This window comes from Symphodus melops (genome assembly GCF_947650265.1).
Source record: "Symphodus melops genome assembly, chromosome: 14".
Classification (NCBI taxonomy): domain Eukaryota; kingdom Metazoa; phylum Chordata; class Actinopteri; order Labriformes; family Labridae; genus Symphodus; species Symphodus melops.
Genome location: NC_136704.1, coordinates 17,481,588 through 17,496,872, shown reverse-complemented (window position 1 = coordinate 17,496,872; position 15,285 = coordinate 17,481,588). Strand labels below are relative to the sequence as shown.

Sequence of the window (15,285 nt, the reverse complement as noted above, 5' to 3'; positions counted from 1 at the left end):
CAATCCAGTATTTGACAGGGTGCATCGTCGATACATGACAACACAATGCAATGTTATTTGTTACTGAGGTGACTTTCCCGACCGCTGAGTGGGTTAGAGCTTATGATTGTGTCCTTCAGGAGTGACCGTGTGGGAGCTGATGACATTTGGCTCCAAACCGTACGACGGCATCTCGGCCAGTGAGATCGCCTCTGTGCTGGAGAGAGGGGACCGCTTGCCGCAGCCCCCCATCTGCACGATAGACGTGTACATGATCATGGTGAAATGTAAGAGCCAAGGAGGGACGCGGCAACAGACACAAGTCGGGGTAGAATTCACAAAGAATAAATGCAGCTTTAGAGCCTGATAAACCGATACAAAACTAAACAGTAAGAAACACTTCGCTCTCAAAACTCTGCAGAGTGAAATACACAACTGTGCCACAGAGCCAATAACAGCATCACTGCTGTTTGCACTTAAATCAGACTGACAATCAGTTCAAAAAATAGGCAAATCAGACTTGTTAAAAAAAAAAGAAAAACCAAAGCAGTCCTACAGTCAGACGCCTTTTTAAGTAAAATCATTGACATTGTCAGAGGGCTGATGGTGACTTTATCTGCTTTTTTACAGCCCAAATTGGTGAAATGACAGAAGCAGCTAGAATGACCATAAAGATCTAGATACCTCATTAATAAAAGGCAATACAACTTAAACATGGAGTCCTCTTTAGGAAGGGTTGGTGCAGATGATTCCATGTCCTTCTCTCTCTGCAGGTTGGATGATTGATCCGTCCAGCCGTCCGAGATTCAGAGAGCTGATAGCCGAGTTCTCCAAAATGGCCAGAGACCCTTCTAGATATCTGGTCATACAGGTACAACCAGCGTGTTTGTCGACATGTTTAGTTAACTCGTATGTGTCTCAGAATGAACATCATGTAATCTGAGTCATGTCTCAGGGTGACCTCCCCAGTCCGTCAGACAGCCGTTTTTACTCCCGCCTGCTGAGCTCAGACGACATGGAGGATGTGGTCGACGCAGAGGAATACCTGCTCCCTTACAAAGGGCTGAATAACAACGACAACCGCCCCTGCAACGCCACGGTACACGCCGTCTTCAGTTTCTCTTACCTGTCAAACATTTAACATAAATAAATCACAAGGAGATATGAAAGACAAGTTGTGCCATTTCAGTAAGAGTTTCACGAGGTGATGATCATCCACTTATGCGTCATGTTTTTTTTTTGTTTTTTTTCTCAGAACGGTCGTCCGGTCAGAGAGAACAGCATCGCTCTGCGTTACATCACTGATCCGACTCAGAACTCACTGTATAAAGAAGACAGCTCTGGCCATGGTAAACATCTGTAACAATCAGATGATTTAGAGTCTGAGAGAATAAAACTTGCTTTCTTGTAACTGGCTCTTTTTGAGACTATTTTTGATGTATATTGTGTAACATTTGTATATTTTTGTCTAATTAAATTTTTGATTTTTGCTTTGCCGCTGTAACATTGCAAATTTCTCCATTTGTGAGATGAATAAAGGATTAGCTTAGCTTATTTTAATATCAGGTGTGAAAAGTTCAAAATATAAAAAAGCAGAGTTTCAGGACTAAGAATTAAAAACAAACCCCGAAAAATCTGACTTCATCATAACAACAAAAATGTAAAATATAAATATAAAACAGTGTAAATTAATAGTTCAGAATTGTGAAATCAATCAACTAGCAAACTAATTTAAATATCCCTTCCTTTCTTTCCTCAGAGTACATGAACCAGAGTATGAGTGAAACCAGCCGGAGCAGCAGACTCTCTGCTGAGGTTTTGAACCCCAACTACGAGGACCTGAGCCTGGGCTCAGGTGCCGCCTCGCTTCCCTCTCCTCAGATGAACCCAAAGACCTACTCCAGGGTCCCTGACGTACCAGAGTACCTGAACACGGCTCAGAGCTCGCTCCCTCTGGCTGCCAGCGACAGTCTCGACAACCCAGACTACCAGGCGGACTTCCTGCCTCGCGCCCTGTCCTCCACCACGAACACCACCGCTTTAATGGAGAACAATCTGTTCCTCCCAGCAGCAGAGAATCTGGAGTACCTGGGTCTGGGTACGGCACTTCATGCCCCTGTCCGCTAGGGGGCAGCAACATCCAGAGGCTTTGAACTGAAACTTTGAAGCTCTGTACAAACCAAATGTCCAGACTTGAACTCAGACTGCTGACAGTATTTTATTTATGTTTTATTGTGAAGCGTCCCAGGACATGCAGACTGAGCAGTAGCTTTGTGACAGCCTTCAGTCAGTGAAGGAGAGGAGAGGTTTTTCAAACTGTGAACTTTAAATCGCTTCTGTTTACGTTCTCCCTATACAAGGAAACAGAAGCACGAGGATTTCCGAACAGCAGAAGATGTCAAGACAGAATTTTCGCAACAAAACACTCTAGGAAGACTGACTTTAGCTTGGACAAAAGCACTTCAACCAATTTCATTTACTCATCCACTCTGTGAATCCTTCCCTTTTCATGTTTTGTCTGTCGCCATTCAGTAAAAAAATGGAAGAACTATGAAATTAAACGAAATCTGAAACTTTTAGTGCTCATACACTGATGTTTGCTGACAATTCTCCATAAAGGATCCAAAAAGAACAAACTGGGATTGCCTTGAAATCTGACATTTGTACCTATGAAAGTATATTAAATGACACCATAAGTGTCTGCTCGCTCCTCTTTGATCATGTGGTTTTCATTCAACAGCTACACTACTACCTTTCAGTAATGATAAATCCTCCATTCATCAGGTATCAGACACGGTGGCGCCCCCATCTGTTCATGTTAAAGCAGCTCAGAGGCACGAAACGAGAAAAGCTGAGTTCTCTAAGTAGATGTTTTAAGTTTGCTTATAAAATGAGATATTTTTCACGTTTTCACACTTAAAGCATCAGACAGATCCACATTTTTAAAAAGAGTAAACACTCTTTGATTTCATTCTAAGCAGATAAAAGGGCCTTTCAGGTTTGTAGCAGGACACTTTTACAATGTTTTCCTCTGAAGATATTTGATGTACTAAACTGTCAGCTGCTATCTGTTTGTGCAAACAACAGATACAGCAGCCACTTAAATGTGCATGCAGCTATGATGCAATAATTAGCTTGTTCTTATTTGTTAGAGGTCTGTAACTGCTCAACTTTGGGTCATCATTTCTGGATAATATGTTTCCCTATTATTACAATATCTTTATTTTGAATGTGTTAAAGCTTGATATAATTCATCTTTTTGATTGATGATAAAGAGCAGATAAAAGGCTGCACGGTGGCCGTTCTCAAAGACTCCTCAAACTGTCAAACAGCTGAAGACATTTGTTTGTTGGACAGATTGAACAGTTTTCATGCACTGGACCAGAGGTTTTTTTTAAATAGACCATCCTTGTTTATCAGAGAGGTACACATTGGAAAAATATTGTAAAAGAAACAATATCAGTGTTCTCATTTTGATCAAATAATGTTGTTTTTTTCCCCCCACTTGAACCAGACAAAGAATCCAATCACAAAAAAAGCTGTAAAATCTCCTCTAAGAATTGAACATCTGGGAATATTGTCCTCCTTTGATTTGACAAAAAATCAGTTGAGCTAAATGTCCTTTATACTTTGGTAAATGTTTTTACTAAAATAGAAAAGGTCTTTTGTTCTCCTTTTACTTGTCCAAAAACAGCAAAACTCTGACCTACTGTTAGTGCACTCTCTCTCTACTGTTACAGTTTGTTACTGCTGTTTGTGTAAATATTACTGAAGCTGAGAGGCTGGCTGGTGGTTCCTCCTCAGGATTGATTGTTCAAGTTGAGATCACAGTGATCCAAAATTGGAAACATTTATTGTATCAGAAATGGCTAATCCATCCTACTTTTTGCCCCCACGTTTGCCTAACACAATCAGCTCAACCTGATCAAGCTACATACTTTCAGCGTCACCACTTCTGGATGACTCTAAGGCCCTATTACTTGTCGAAGTCATACAACAAAAAATAAAAGTTGAAACTGACAGAACGGGAGAAATAATCTTAGAGAAAATGAAGCAGGGGAGACTCAAGTCTGTCTTTTGGATGAACATTTACAAAAGGATCACAAAGAAGAGGAAGATATAGCCTGAAGATATTGAATGTTTGTGTTTTCTAAGGTGTACAATTTAAGCTTTAATTGTTGTGAATTACGTTGTGACCAACCACCAATGAGTTAACAGGATTTAGACAACCTGCTCACATGGCCTCCTTTTTGTGAATAAAACTTCAGAGTTGTAGTTTCTGTTTGACATTGTGACGCTGCATGAATCTAGTGTGGAGTGTTTTCAGGATCATGTGGAATTGATTTGATTTATTCAGCAGATTTCAATACTTCAATATGAAATAAGCAAAAGAACCTCAGATGATTTGAGCGTGTATGCTGTGGATTTGTGTGCACTTCTTTTAGCAGTAGAATGGGTGGAAAACAAACAAATTACTCATCTGTAGTGATTCAGTATCAGCTGTATCAACTGTCAAGACCAGAGCAGCCAAAACTAATAAAGATCCACTGTATGAAATATTATGGAGTATCAGAAGAAGGAAAATATATTGTATTTATGTGGGTTCAAGCTCATGTTGGAATACCAGGAAATGAGAAAGCAGACCAGTTGGCGAAGGAAGCAGTAAAGGGGGAGAATGTAGAATTTAGGGTCAAACTTTCAAAATCAGAGGGGAAAAGCATAATCTGAAAGGAATTGGGGAAAAATGGCAACAGTACTGGGATGGAGAAACTAAGGGAAGGCAACTGCATAAAGTTCAGAACTCAATAGGAAGAGTGGTAAACAGAGGAAACAATATAGATAGATAGATAGATAGATAGATAGATAGATAGATAGATAGATACTTTATTGATCCCGAGGGAAATTCAAGATTAGTAGAATGAGGATTGGGCACAGTATGCTCAATAGTGTCCTATTCATAATGGGAAAACATCCATCAGGAAATTGTCAGTGTGGGGAGAAGGAAACTGTGAACCATGTAGGCTATACCGAATGCAGGAAAAATAGGAAGGAGAAATATGAGTGCACTTAAAAGGAAATGGCAAATAGAAACCAATAACGTGAACACGCCCTTTTGTATGCTGTCCGAATTCTGAGTGAGCATGGTCATATATAGTGAGTAGGGAGTAGGGAGTAGGGAGTAGGGAGTAGGGAGTAGGGAATGAGTGAATGATATCGGACACAGCGTTTAACTCCAATAATCGAAGAGGAGGAGAAGAAATTACTGTTTCAAACCAGGAGGAGGCAGTAATACAACATCAGGTTGCCAACTGCTGTAAAACCCCAAAGAAGAAGAAGAAGAAGTTGTTGTGGCTAAACTAGTTAACCCTTGCATCCATTGCTCCGTCCTCCTGCACTCTGGACCTCCTCTCTCTGGGTTTTAAATGGCCGGCTTAGCCCTGAAGCTCTCCGCTCCTTGGCGTTTTGTTAAATTAAGAAGGTGAGGATTTCTTGCTGGTTTTTTTTGTTTAATGTTCAACCAGTGTTTTTATAAGGGGTTTGTATTTTCTGCACTCTCTCGATCTACGCTATATTTGAGTTTATTGTGGGGTCAAACTTGAAGTTGGACAGGGTCTACTTGTTGTGGGCTCAGTGCAGCCTGTCAGTGGACATATTGATCTCATTATTGATTAAAGTTCACATTACTGACAGCTTGTTAGCAGGGGTGAAACCTTTTAGCAGCTAACCATGTAGCATCAGTCAGCCTGACTACATGTTGTGAATATTAAAAATGTAACCAGGGCAATATGTTGATTAATTTAATGACAGTAATTAACTGTTTAACTTCGCTTTGTTTCGCCAATCGATCTCAACAGGAGCGACCGTGTTAGTAAAAGTATGTCAGTGACAGTTAGCCAGCTGGGCTAGCTGTGAACTTTGCTCCAGATCAGATCAGAGGTTGTTTTAATGTTGTCATAACCTGACACACATTCACGATAAATGTCAGAACTAAAACATCACCGGCTGGTATTAAATTATGACTCTGTTATTTTATTCACAACTGTTTAAAGTCAATTTAATAATAAAAAAAAAGCAGAAGGTCAAATAAGTAATGGCCCTCAGAGTTTAAATGTGTGCTGACAGGAAACATGGAGCAGTCAGACAGCTTTAGGGCCCTTCTTCTATTTATTTAAGTAAATAATATAACAACTGTTTTTGTCCCCGGGAGGGCAATTCAAAGGCTCACAGAGCAGTAAATGAACCACAGTGCAGCTATACTAAAAAATAACCAAATATATAATGTCAACAAAAGAAGAAAGTGTCAAGACATAAATACAAAGTTAAAATACACAATTACAAAGTTAAATACAAAAAAAGAAGGTAAAAGAGGACAGTGATCGGACAAAACAGACATATGCAGTAGTGAACGTATGTATGTGTATTTATGTATGTATGTATGTATGTATGTATGTGCAGGTAGGCAGATACTAAATAATAAAGTGATAGTGGTGCATGGCAGATAATAGAAGTCCTGAAGAGCTGGTCCGTGGTGCGGAGAGCGGCCTCACAGCAGAGACAGGAGAACTGTTTCATCAACGTACTTCACCAGGCTGTGTGGTTCTGCAGTCATCTGTGTAGAGGACGGAGAGCACACAGCCCTAAAGGGGAGCTGGTTGAGATGTGTTGGAGGTCGGAGAAAGGTGTTGTTGACCAGAAGTCTCAGTGATCTGAAAGTCAAATATCCACAGGATCAGCTGGTGGTCCAGATGAAAGAGGTCTGAGAGTTTGTCAGTGTGAGGGCATGGAGAGGAGAAGTCTGCAAAAACAGGAGACTGGCTGAGGTGTTGGGATGCTCCAGGTGTTTGTGGACGGTGTACTTCTACATATTAAACATATAGGTGACAAACCGATTGACAAAAAAAGAATGCTACCCCCTACATGAAGCTCTCATTATTATTTTTTTCTTCTTAAAATAGTCATTTTAAAATTGATTTAGTTATTCAATAAAAAAAAAAAAAAATCATGATACAAGTCTGTTTACTGCTTCAACATGTCAATAAAAGATTAAAAGAAAATCTGGGTTTAAAAAATGCAGATATTTGAAAGCGCCCGTGTTGTAAAATGTTGGTGAAAGCACTGCACTTTTTCTTTTCTGTCTCCAGTCTGGCCAGATTCACCAGCGTTCCCAGTCTGAAGATCCACACCACAGCCTCTCCTCTGATGGGTGAGTGTCCGCCGCCAGGAGCTCGGATACACGAAAAGATAATTTTCTGTCCATCACGAAGGATTCTTTGACAGTAGGATCTCTGAGGTGTAAAAAACCCAAGAGTGTGAGCTCCTCACTGAGGTGGTCTGAGTGTTTTGATGCTTTTTCATACCATGTGTTTTTAAAACGATACAGACAGTCATTATGTAAGTGTCAACAAAAAGTCCTCTAGCTTTAAGAAAAGACGGGTGTGTTAGAAAGGATCAAACTCCTGCACACAATGACTTCTGTGTTTTGAAACAGGTATCCATAGTATTCTATTTTTACTAGATTGGATCAATGTTAACGATTCTGCTACCATGACAACGCTGCTCCTCATTTCACACCACAGCTGGTTACACTTTGTTTTTAAACTCAAACTACTTGACACGTTTGTTAATGTGCAATAAAAAGGTTCCGTCATTCAATGAAATTCCTTTAAGAAGCGGTAATAATCAGAAATATGTGTGACTCTGTGCGCAGGTGCGACAGTAGAGCAGTTTGAGGACGCCAAAAGCAGACTGTCGACACTGAAGAACGACCCGGGGAACGAGGTCAAACTGCAGATCTACGCCCTCTTCAAACAGGTACCAGATGATCCACCTTGTTGGAGCGAGTTACCTTCACCTCTGAGCGTCTCTCTCTCTCTCTCTCTCTCTCTCTCTCTCTCTCTCTCTCTCTCTCTCTCTCTGCTGTGTGAAAATTACAGCTCTGTTTGAGTAAAGCTCGACTTGTCCTCCCCTGTGCCTCATAGACAAAGAGTTCAAACGTGTGCTGCATTCATGTGGCGTCGGACACATCGGAAAATCGAGTGTCTGAGTTGCGTGTGAGTGTCGGCACAGATCAGAGCAAAAACTCAACTTGCTCATCTTCTACAACAGCATCCGTGTTGTTTCTGGTTTTGTGACGTTTCCACAAAACCGGATTTGATAACATTGAAGACTGAAGAACGACTTCCCAACTCTGAAACTTCTGATAATATATCTGCTTAGTTCCTGACTTTGTCTCAACACAAAGAAGCCGTTTTTTTTTGTTTGTCTTTTTGTCTTTACATAAGAGAGTCTTCAGGACTTGGAAAGTAATGACTATTTATTTAAAACAAAGACGAGATGGATTGACCTCGGGCTGATGCTTTTGTCTGCAGGCTGTGTGAAGACGTCCCCCACCTCAAACTCAAACTTTAACTGTTTAATCCCTCATAAAGAAATTCTACGAAGACTTCCTACAATATTTCAGTCCCATGAGGCGAAACATTTGTCTTTCCTATATTTTTTTGATACAAGTTTCCTCCAGGACCTCACTGTCGTGTTCTTAGGAAATTCAGTCTGTGGACGTGGGATAACATGATGTTTGTTCCAGGAGGAGAACAGACTCCTTTTTTTTTTGACAGAAATTTGAAGTCACCCTCTCATTTGTCTAAGCAGCATATTTGTAAAACATGTATTCCTCCTTCTTTCAGGCCACTCAGGGTCCCTGCAACACCCCCAAACCAGGCATGCTGGATTTCGTCAACAAAGTCAAATGGGACGCGTGGAAATCTCTGGGCTCCATATCACAGGTACGGCTGACGCTCCCATGTTGAAGCTCAGAGTGAAAATGTTAAAAAAGGATGGTCCGTGGTGTGACCATGTTTCGCAGCATTGTGACAAAGCGAACACAAAAGTTAGATGAATGAAGTTAGAACAAACTGCTGCGTTGTGTCTTCATTGATTTCTTTTATTTTTTTTAAGAGAATGCATCACATTGCAGTTACACTTGATGTCATTTAGTGAAGTCTAATAGATTTTTTTTAATTACCATTACCATTTTTCAAATTCCATAATTAAGAAAAAAAGTTTTTATTCTTCATTTTGTATTTTTTTAATTATATTAGGCTAATGGTGCTTTACTTCCTTTTTGGATACAACCCTGCTTTTATTTTGAAAATAATAAGGAACTTCTAATAGACATTGACTTGACCACAGCCAAAAAAAACCAGATCACAAACAAAACAAAATCAGGGAAAGAAGACGCCAGTATTTCCCTTTTGATTTGTCAACTGAGCTGAGAGTTTTTCGAAAGTGAAAAGAGACGTCCAAAGATGCAGCATCTTTGTTGTTCTTTTCCGTCACCATGACAACAAGTAGACACTGCCGAGACTTATTCACGGTGTGCCTGAAGCGATAAAATAGAATGTGATTAACCATGCAGTTAATTTCAGACCATTATCATGTTAATGCTGCAGCCCTACTTTTAGATTTTCTGACCTCCATAATAACACTTTGTTCTTCTGTTGAAATGCCAGCAAATACGCCCCGAAAACAAACATCAGGAACAAACGGGCATGACAAAGTAAACGGAGGAAAATAACTTGGTTCATCCCTGTTGGTCCTCAGGAGGACGCCAGGCAGAAGTACTGCGACCTGGTTGGCTCTCTGGTCACTGCAGAAGGTGGAAGCTCCGCCCAGGTGGCCGCACAGCCTGCAGCCGGCGCGTCAACGTACGAGACGCTGCTGGTCACCACCGAGGATAAGATCACCACCATCAAACTGAACCGACCGGCCAAGAAAAACGCCATCACCTCCGGGGTGACTATGAAAACTAAACCGTCAAACACAATAATATGAAAAATGAGCACGCTAACCACTAGAGGAACATCGATAAAACACTCCCAGGACACAGGTGCTGCTCAACGTCTGGGGACTTCATTGTTAAGTTTCAATTCCACGTTGTATTTATGTCACACACAATAACACTTACACATGAAGGCACATTCTACGTGTCCTGTTTGGACACATTTCTTCTTCTAGTGGACAGATTTTGTAAGACAGGTGTTCGTTGGACCCATTCCAGCTGGTTGTAAAAAATACTGCATTGACCCTTTAAATGTGTCTGTCCTCTCAGATGTACGACGAGATTGTTGAAGCTCTGGCGCAGGCGGCTAAAGACGACTCAGTCATCACCGTCATAACTGGTACACACACACACAGACACACACACACACACACACACACACACACACACACACACACACACACACACACACAGCTTTATTTTCATTTCTTAAATGAACTCTGACTTAAATGTTAAAGTGTGATTTTGACCTCATACACTGTCTCTTCAAAACTTGAACAATGAGGTGTAACTAAGAGTTAAATGTCATTGATCTAATATAAAGATGTAATTTTAAAGGTTACATTAATCTAAAATAACACCACTGTGTCTGTGTGTGATTGCAGATGTTACAAACCTTCATATCTCATTTAAATAAGAGTCTCTCTCCACGTTTTAGGCGTACCTTTCTCAGAGTGATTACTCCACACAGCAGGAAATAGCTGACTATAATATGTTGATGTGAATGTCAGTGGCGACATGCGCTGAATGAATGATGGTGTATCTAATGGTCAGCGCTCGTACATTTGACAAACAGAAGGCTGAGCGTTCTCCCGTGTGCTTTGATTGGGTTAACGCTGCAGTGACTGTGTCTGCCCTGAGTTCAGACTTTTAGGCTTGAGCCAGGGCATTATTTAAACGACAAATAAACACAGGAAATAAAGAGGTTACATTAAAAAGGAACATTCCACCAAAAAAAACACACAACCATTAATCACTGTTCATCATTCAAAAACAGAAGTCTTTTTTTTTTTTATTATTATTATTTATATTTCGGAGGAGATCCTTTCTTTACACTTTTTTTGTGTTTGGTTTGTGCACGCACACTCTCTCTCTCTCTCTCTCTCTCCCTCTCTCTCTCTTTCTTTGCTTCAGGTGCTGGGGATTACTACTGCAGCGGAAACGATCTGAGTAACTTCACAAAGATCCCTGAGGACGGGATCGAGCAGCTGGCTAAAAGATCAGGCGAGCTGCTCAGGTGAACACTGATTAGAGTTTCTAAATTCCTCCTTCAGGATGAATCATTTGACAACTGTTTTGAAGCAATATTTTTTTTTATTAATAATATTGGCTTCTAAAGGGTTACGATTAGCCCCAACATGTAAACTTTTTTTTTTTTTAAATGTATAAACCTCTTGCAGGAGGTACGTAAAGGCCTACATCGACTTTCCCAAGCCGCTGGTCGCCGTGGTGAACGGACCGGCTGTAGGAATCTCAGTCACGGTGTTGGGACTGTTTGATCTGGTCTACGCCTCAGAGAGGGTACACACACACACACACACACACACACACACACACACACACACACACACACACACACACACACACACACACACACACACACACACACACACACACACACACACACACACACACACACACACACACACACATTCTGTCTGCATTAAACTCAGACTGGGATCATTATAGACTCAGACTGGTTTCATGGGTCATGTAGTTGATCCTGTTAAATTTGAACTCTTATGATATTTTGATCATTGTCATGCGTGTGTTTTGGGTTCGTCTCTGCAGTGTTTCTATGAATGCTGCGTTTTAAATCGGGCTTCATAGTAGCCACATCTTCTCAGTGATCAGTGACTCTCTCCATCAGGCCACCTTCCACACTCCGTTCAGTCAGCTGGGTCAGAGCGCTGAGGGCTGCTCGTCCTACACCTTCCCCAAGATCATGGGCCAGGCAAAGGTACACACACACACACACACACAAAACACACACAGCACAAAAAAAAACAGTGGAACAGATTTGACAGGAAAAATGTGATCTTTTCAAAGTCGGCAGCCTCCGTTCCATCAACAAAGAGAAGCCGGCCTTATTTTAAGATTGAAACACTCCTGATGAATGTATATTTTTACAACAAACAATATTAAAACCATTGAAACAAATCGAGATGACGGAGGAAGAGTTTTAAAAAGCGTCGGGGCTGAGCAGAAACCTAAAGTGCTGTAAACAGGTTTGTCTTTGTTTTGCACAGTTTGTGTCTCGTTATGAAGTGTTGGTGTGTATGTGTTTGTGTGTGTGTGTTTTTCTCCCTCAGGCCACTGAGATGCTGCTGTTCAACAAGAAGCTGACAGCGACTCAGGCCTCTGAGCTCGGCCTGGTCACAGAAGTTTTCCCTGAAAGCAGCTTCCAGTCGGAGGTTTGGACCCGACTGAAGAACTACGCCAAGCTGCCTCCCAACGTAAGAACACGCACACACGCACACGCTACCGATTTTAAGATCACTTCACGTCTCTCTTTTTATTCAAACTGGTAGTTTTTAATTGGTTGCATGAGGTACTTAGGTAAAAAGTAAGTACCTCATAAAACATAAAAACTCATTAAAGTACCTTTTAAAAAGCTTTAGAGAAGAATTGTTCTCTCTCTCTCTCTCTCTCTCTCCCCATCTCAGTCCCTCGCCTACTCCAAACAACTGATCCGGGCGACGGACAAAGAGCGCCTGCACGCGGTGAACGATGCAGAGGTGGAGCGACTGATGGAGCGCTGGCTCTCAGACGAGTGTATGAACGCCATCATGACCTTCTTCCAGGCCAAGGCCAAGCTCTGAGAGAGAGAGACGTGTGTGACAGAGAGAGAGAGAGAGAGAGAGAGAGAGCGCGTTTCTGACATAATCATGTGAAGATAAATAATCATTTTAAAATGTCGTGAACTGTCATAGAGACATATCTGAAACACAACTTATTAATATTTTAACAATAGACTGTAATGAAGAATAAGAGCCAGTGAAGAAAAGCCTTAGACCTGCAGTGTTTCTCATGACCAGCAGGGGGTCTGATGATCAACTGTTCCTCCACCTCAGTTGAGTTATTCCCCCCGTTAACATTTTACTAATGATTCTAGTTTCACGTCTTTTTTTTTTTTTTTCCAACACATGATTTTCTGTCATAGACCCGAAAGAGAGGCAGGGGTTAGGGGTGTGGCTACCTCTGATTGACCGTCACTTACATGGGAAACTAAATGTTTAGTTCAGTGTTTGTTTGATCCAAAAGAAGCTCGGAGAAGATCACGGGTGTGTAACGCATTTTAACAAAACTTTAAAGACCACAAAATATATTTATGGCTGTAACTTTGACAGACTGCTTCAGGTCTCAGCTCACTCGCACTGAAACATGACTCGGCAGTTTAATTGCTTTCTTGTTTGTTTTTTTACTTCTGAGATTAGCACAGATCTTTTCTGTTGCTTCGATCTTTTGCCTCTCATAAATGAACCTGAATCAGATCTGATTTCTCTGATGGACCGCTGGAACAAACCTGCCTTCATTCTCTGCCGCCGCCTTCTTTTAAAGTGGGAAATATTTCACTTTAATCAGGCTGTGAACTCACATCTCGATCTAACATCTGGAATGTTCTTAACTGTGATGATTGTTAGGAAACACAAAGGACTCTGTTCTTGTTTTCTCATTAAAAGAGAAGAATTTTTAAGAATATGTGGAGCAGAGTTGTGTTTTATGTGCCCAAAAAAAAGCATTGAATAACTCTTACTGAATGTCTAATGCAATAACACATTCCTTATGATCAGATAAAAAGGTGGATGATAAAATGTTTGTTAAGAAGGATTTAAAAGTGAATCCTTTGACGTCTGTTTTAGTTTGCGCTTCCATATTTGGTCCACCAGGTGGCAGCATCCACCTGTCTGTGCCATAGACTAACAGTAATAGTAATCTGTACAGCACAGAGCAGAAGTCCTACATTGTTGACCAATGTCTGTGATGAGGTTGCTCTTTACTGAAGAAGCAGACTGACGGACAAACGTGGTTTATTATAAATAAATAGACGTGTGCAGTTTCAATGAGGAATCGGGGAGCGCAAGTCTGCTTCAACATTTACGATCATGTCTTTACATGATACAAAGTCGAGAGCACTTTGAAACAACCGACCTGGTAAACAAACAAGTTTCACAGAGAAACTTCTGTAATTAATCGTATTTATTTGCATTGTGACGTGAGCTGGCGAACTCCCGCAGAGCAGACGAAGTGTGTCGGAGTCGTACGTGACATTTAAGAATCGTTCCAGCGTGATTTCATGTTTTAAACATCATTTTGATGAGGTTTGGAGGAGAAGTCATTAAAGAAACGTCAGGAAAAACTCCACTTTGTTTTGGATTACTGGAGCCACAAGTCATCAGAGAAAAGAGTGTAATCAGCTGTCCACTTTATTTATCGAAAAATAATGTTTATGGAAATGTTCAGGTTTTAACAGACTTTTTGAGTTTACAGTGTAAGGGAAGTTTGTGTACATGGATGGTGTGGAAACTGCAGGTTGGTTGACTTTAAAGGGGACATATTATGAAAAATCCTCTTTTACAAGGTCTTTGAACATCTAACCTGAGTGTCTTTCAACCCACTAAATTTTAAATGAATCCACCCAGTCTATTGTTTGTGGTCTGCATAAGTCTTACCACAAAAATGACTGTTTCATTTTCTCCATTTGTGACATCACAAGTTGGATTCTGGTAAGAAAATCCCCTCCCCTGGTATCTCCACCCACCTCTAACCTAATGTAACACTTTTGTGTAGGTTTGCCATTATCACTGTCTCTACAGAGGAGTGATGTCTACTTGGAAAAGGTGGGGTCTTATTGCATTTAAAGAGACGCACACCAAAACGGAGCGTTCTGACAGAGCTGGTTTCTACAGGCTCACAAGCCTTCTCTGGTGCTTGAGTCATGTTATATTAGGACCAAAGCACAGCACAGATGTTTCATTTAGAGCACAGGGGACTGTTTGAAAAGGTGAAAAAGGGGGATATTATGTGTTCTTTAAAATTGTTGTGACAAATGTTAAAAATCCAAATTTTAAAAGAGATCAGATTTGTTCATCTTAAAACTTCTTTCTTGATCTGGGGCATGTGAGCAATGGCAGCTGCTCTGTTCTGTCCTCTTTAGAGAGAGAAATGTAATGTATCCCTTCAAAATAACCTTTTCAATCTGCAGAACATTTTCGGCGGTCACAGTTTGGGGAATAATCCATCAGAATCCGATCCTGTACGCCTGCTGCTCCTTTAAATATCAGTGCAGAGAAAAACCTGCTCTCTGCATGTGGTCTGGTTGGTGTATGTTTGTGTGTCTGTCAGTCAGAGTGTGCACATGTGTGTCAGGGGAGGGGATTTAACATCCTTCAAATGAAACATTAGACGGGTGTCTGGAAAAAGCTGAGTCTGCACTTTTACATCCCGCTCTTCGCTTCCTGCCTTGT

The 15,285-nt window shown here is 40.9% G+C and overlaps 2 protein-coding genes across 2 annotated transcripts in view; both read left to right on the top strand.

Annotated features, from left to right (window-relative positions):
• LOC306834837 (melanoma receptor tyrosine-protein kinase-like) overlaps positions 1-2,558 on the top strand; it is a 32,923-nt gene extending 30,365 nt beyond the window's left edge. The window contains exons 23-27 of the mRNA XM_079361058.1: positions 120-266; positions 753-850; positions 935-1,078; positions 1,235-1,328; positions 1,739-2,558. Of these exons, the coding sequence (XP_079217184.1) occupies positions 120-266; positions 753-850; positions 935-1,078; positions 1,235-1,328; positions 1,739-2,106 (851 nt within the window). The 3' untranslated portion in view covers positions 2,107-2,558. The remainder of the gene's footprint in view (positions 1-119; positions 267-752; positions 851-934; positions 1,079-1,234; positions 1,329-1,738) is intronic.
• Positions 2,559-5,218: 2,660 nt separating this feature from the next.
• Positions 5,219-13,519, top strand: eci2 (enoyl-CoA delta isomerase 2). The gene is made up of 11 exons (XM_079361331.1): positions 5,219-5,458; positions 7,122-7,183; positions 7,688-7,791; positions 8,664-8,762; positions 9,580-9,771; positions 10,088-10,157; positions 10,952-11,054; positions 11,218-11,338; positions 11,688-11,777; positions 12,130-12,273; positions 12,484-13,519. Exons 1-11 carry the CDS (start codon positions 5,403-5,405, stop codon positions 12,637-12,639), a joined length of 1,197 nt encoding a protein of 398 aa, XP_079217457.1. The 5' UTR covers positions 5,219-5,402; the 3' UTR covers positions 12,640-13,519.
• Positions 13,520-15,285: the final 1,766 nt, after the last annotated feature.

Excerpts from the sequence above, each read along its gene's own strand:
- eci2 (XM_079361331.1), top strand. The coding sequence starts at position 5,403 with ATGGCCGGCTTAGCCCTGAAGCTCTCCGCTCCTTGGCGTTTTGTTAAA. Across the intron at positions 7,184-7,687 it reads CACAGCCTCTCCTCTGATGG|GTGCGACAGTAGAGCAGTTT; the intron begins GTGAGTGTCCGC and ends CTCTGTGCGCAG. Across the intron at positions 7,792-8,663 it reads TCTACGCCCTCTTCAAACAG|GCCACTCAGGGTCCCTGCAA; the intron begins GTACCAGATGAT and ends TCCTTCTTTCAG.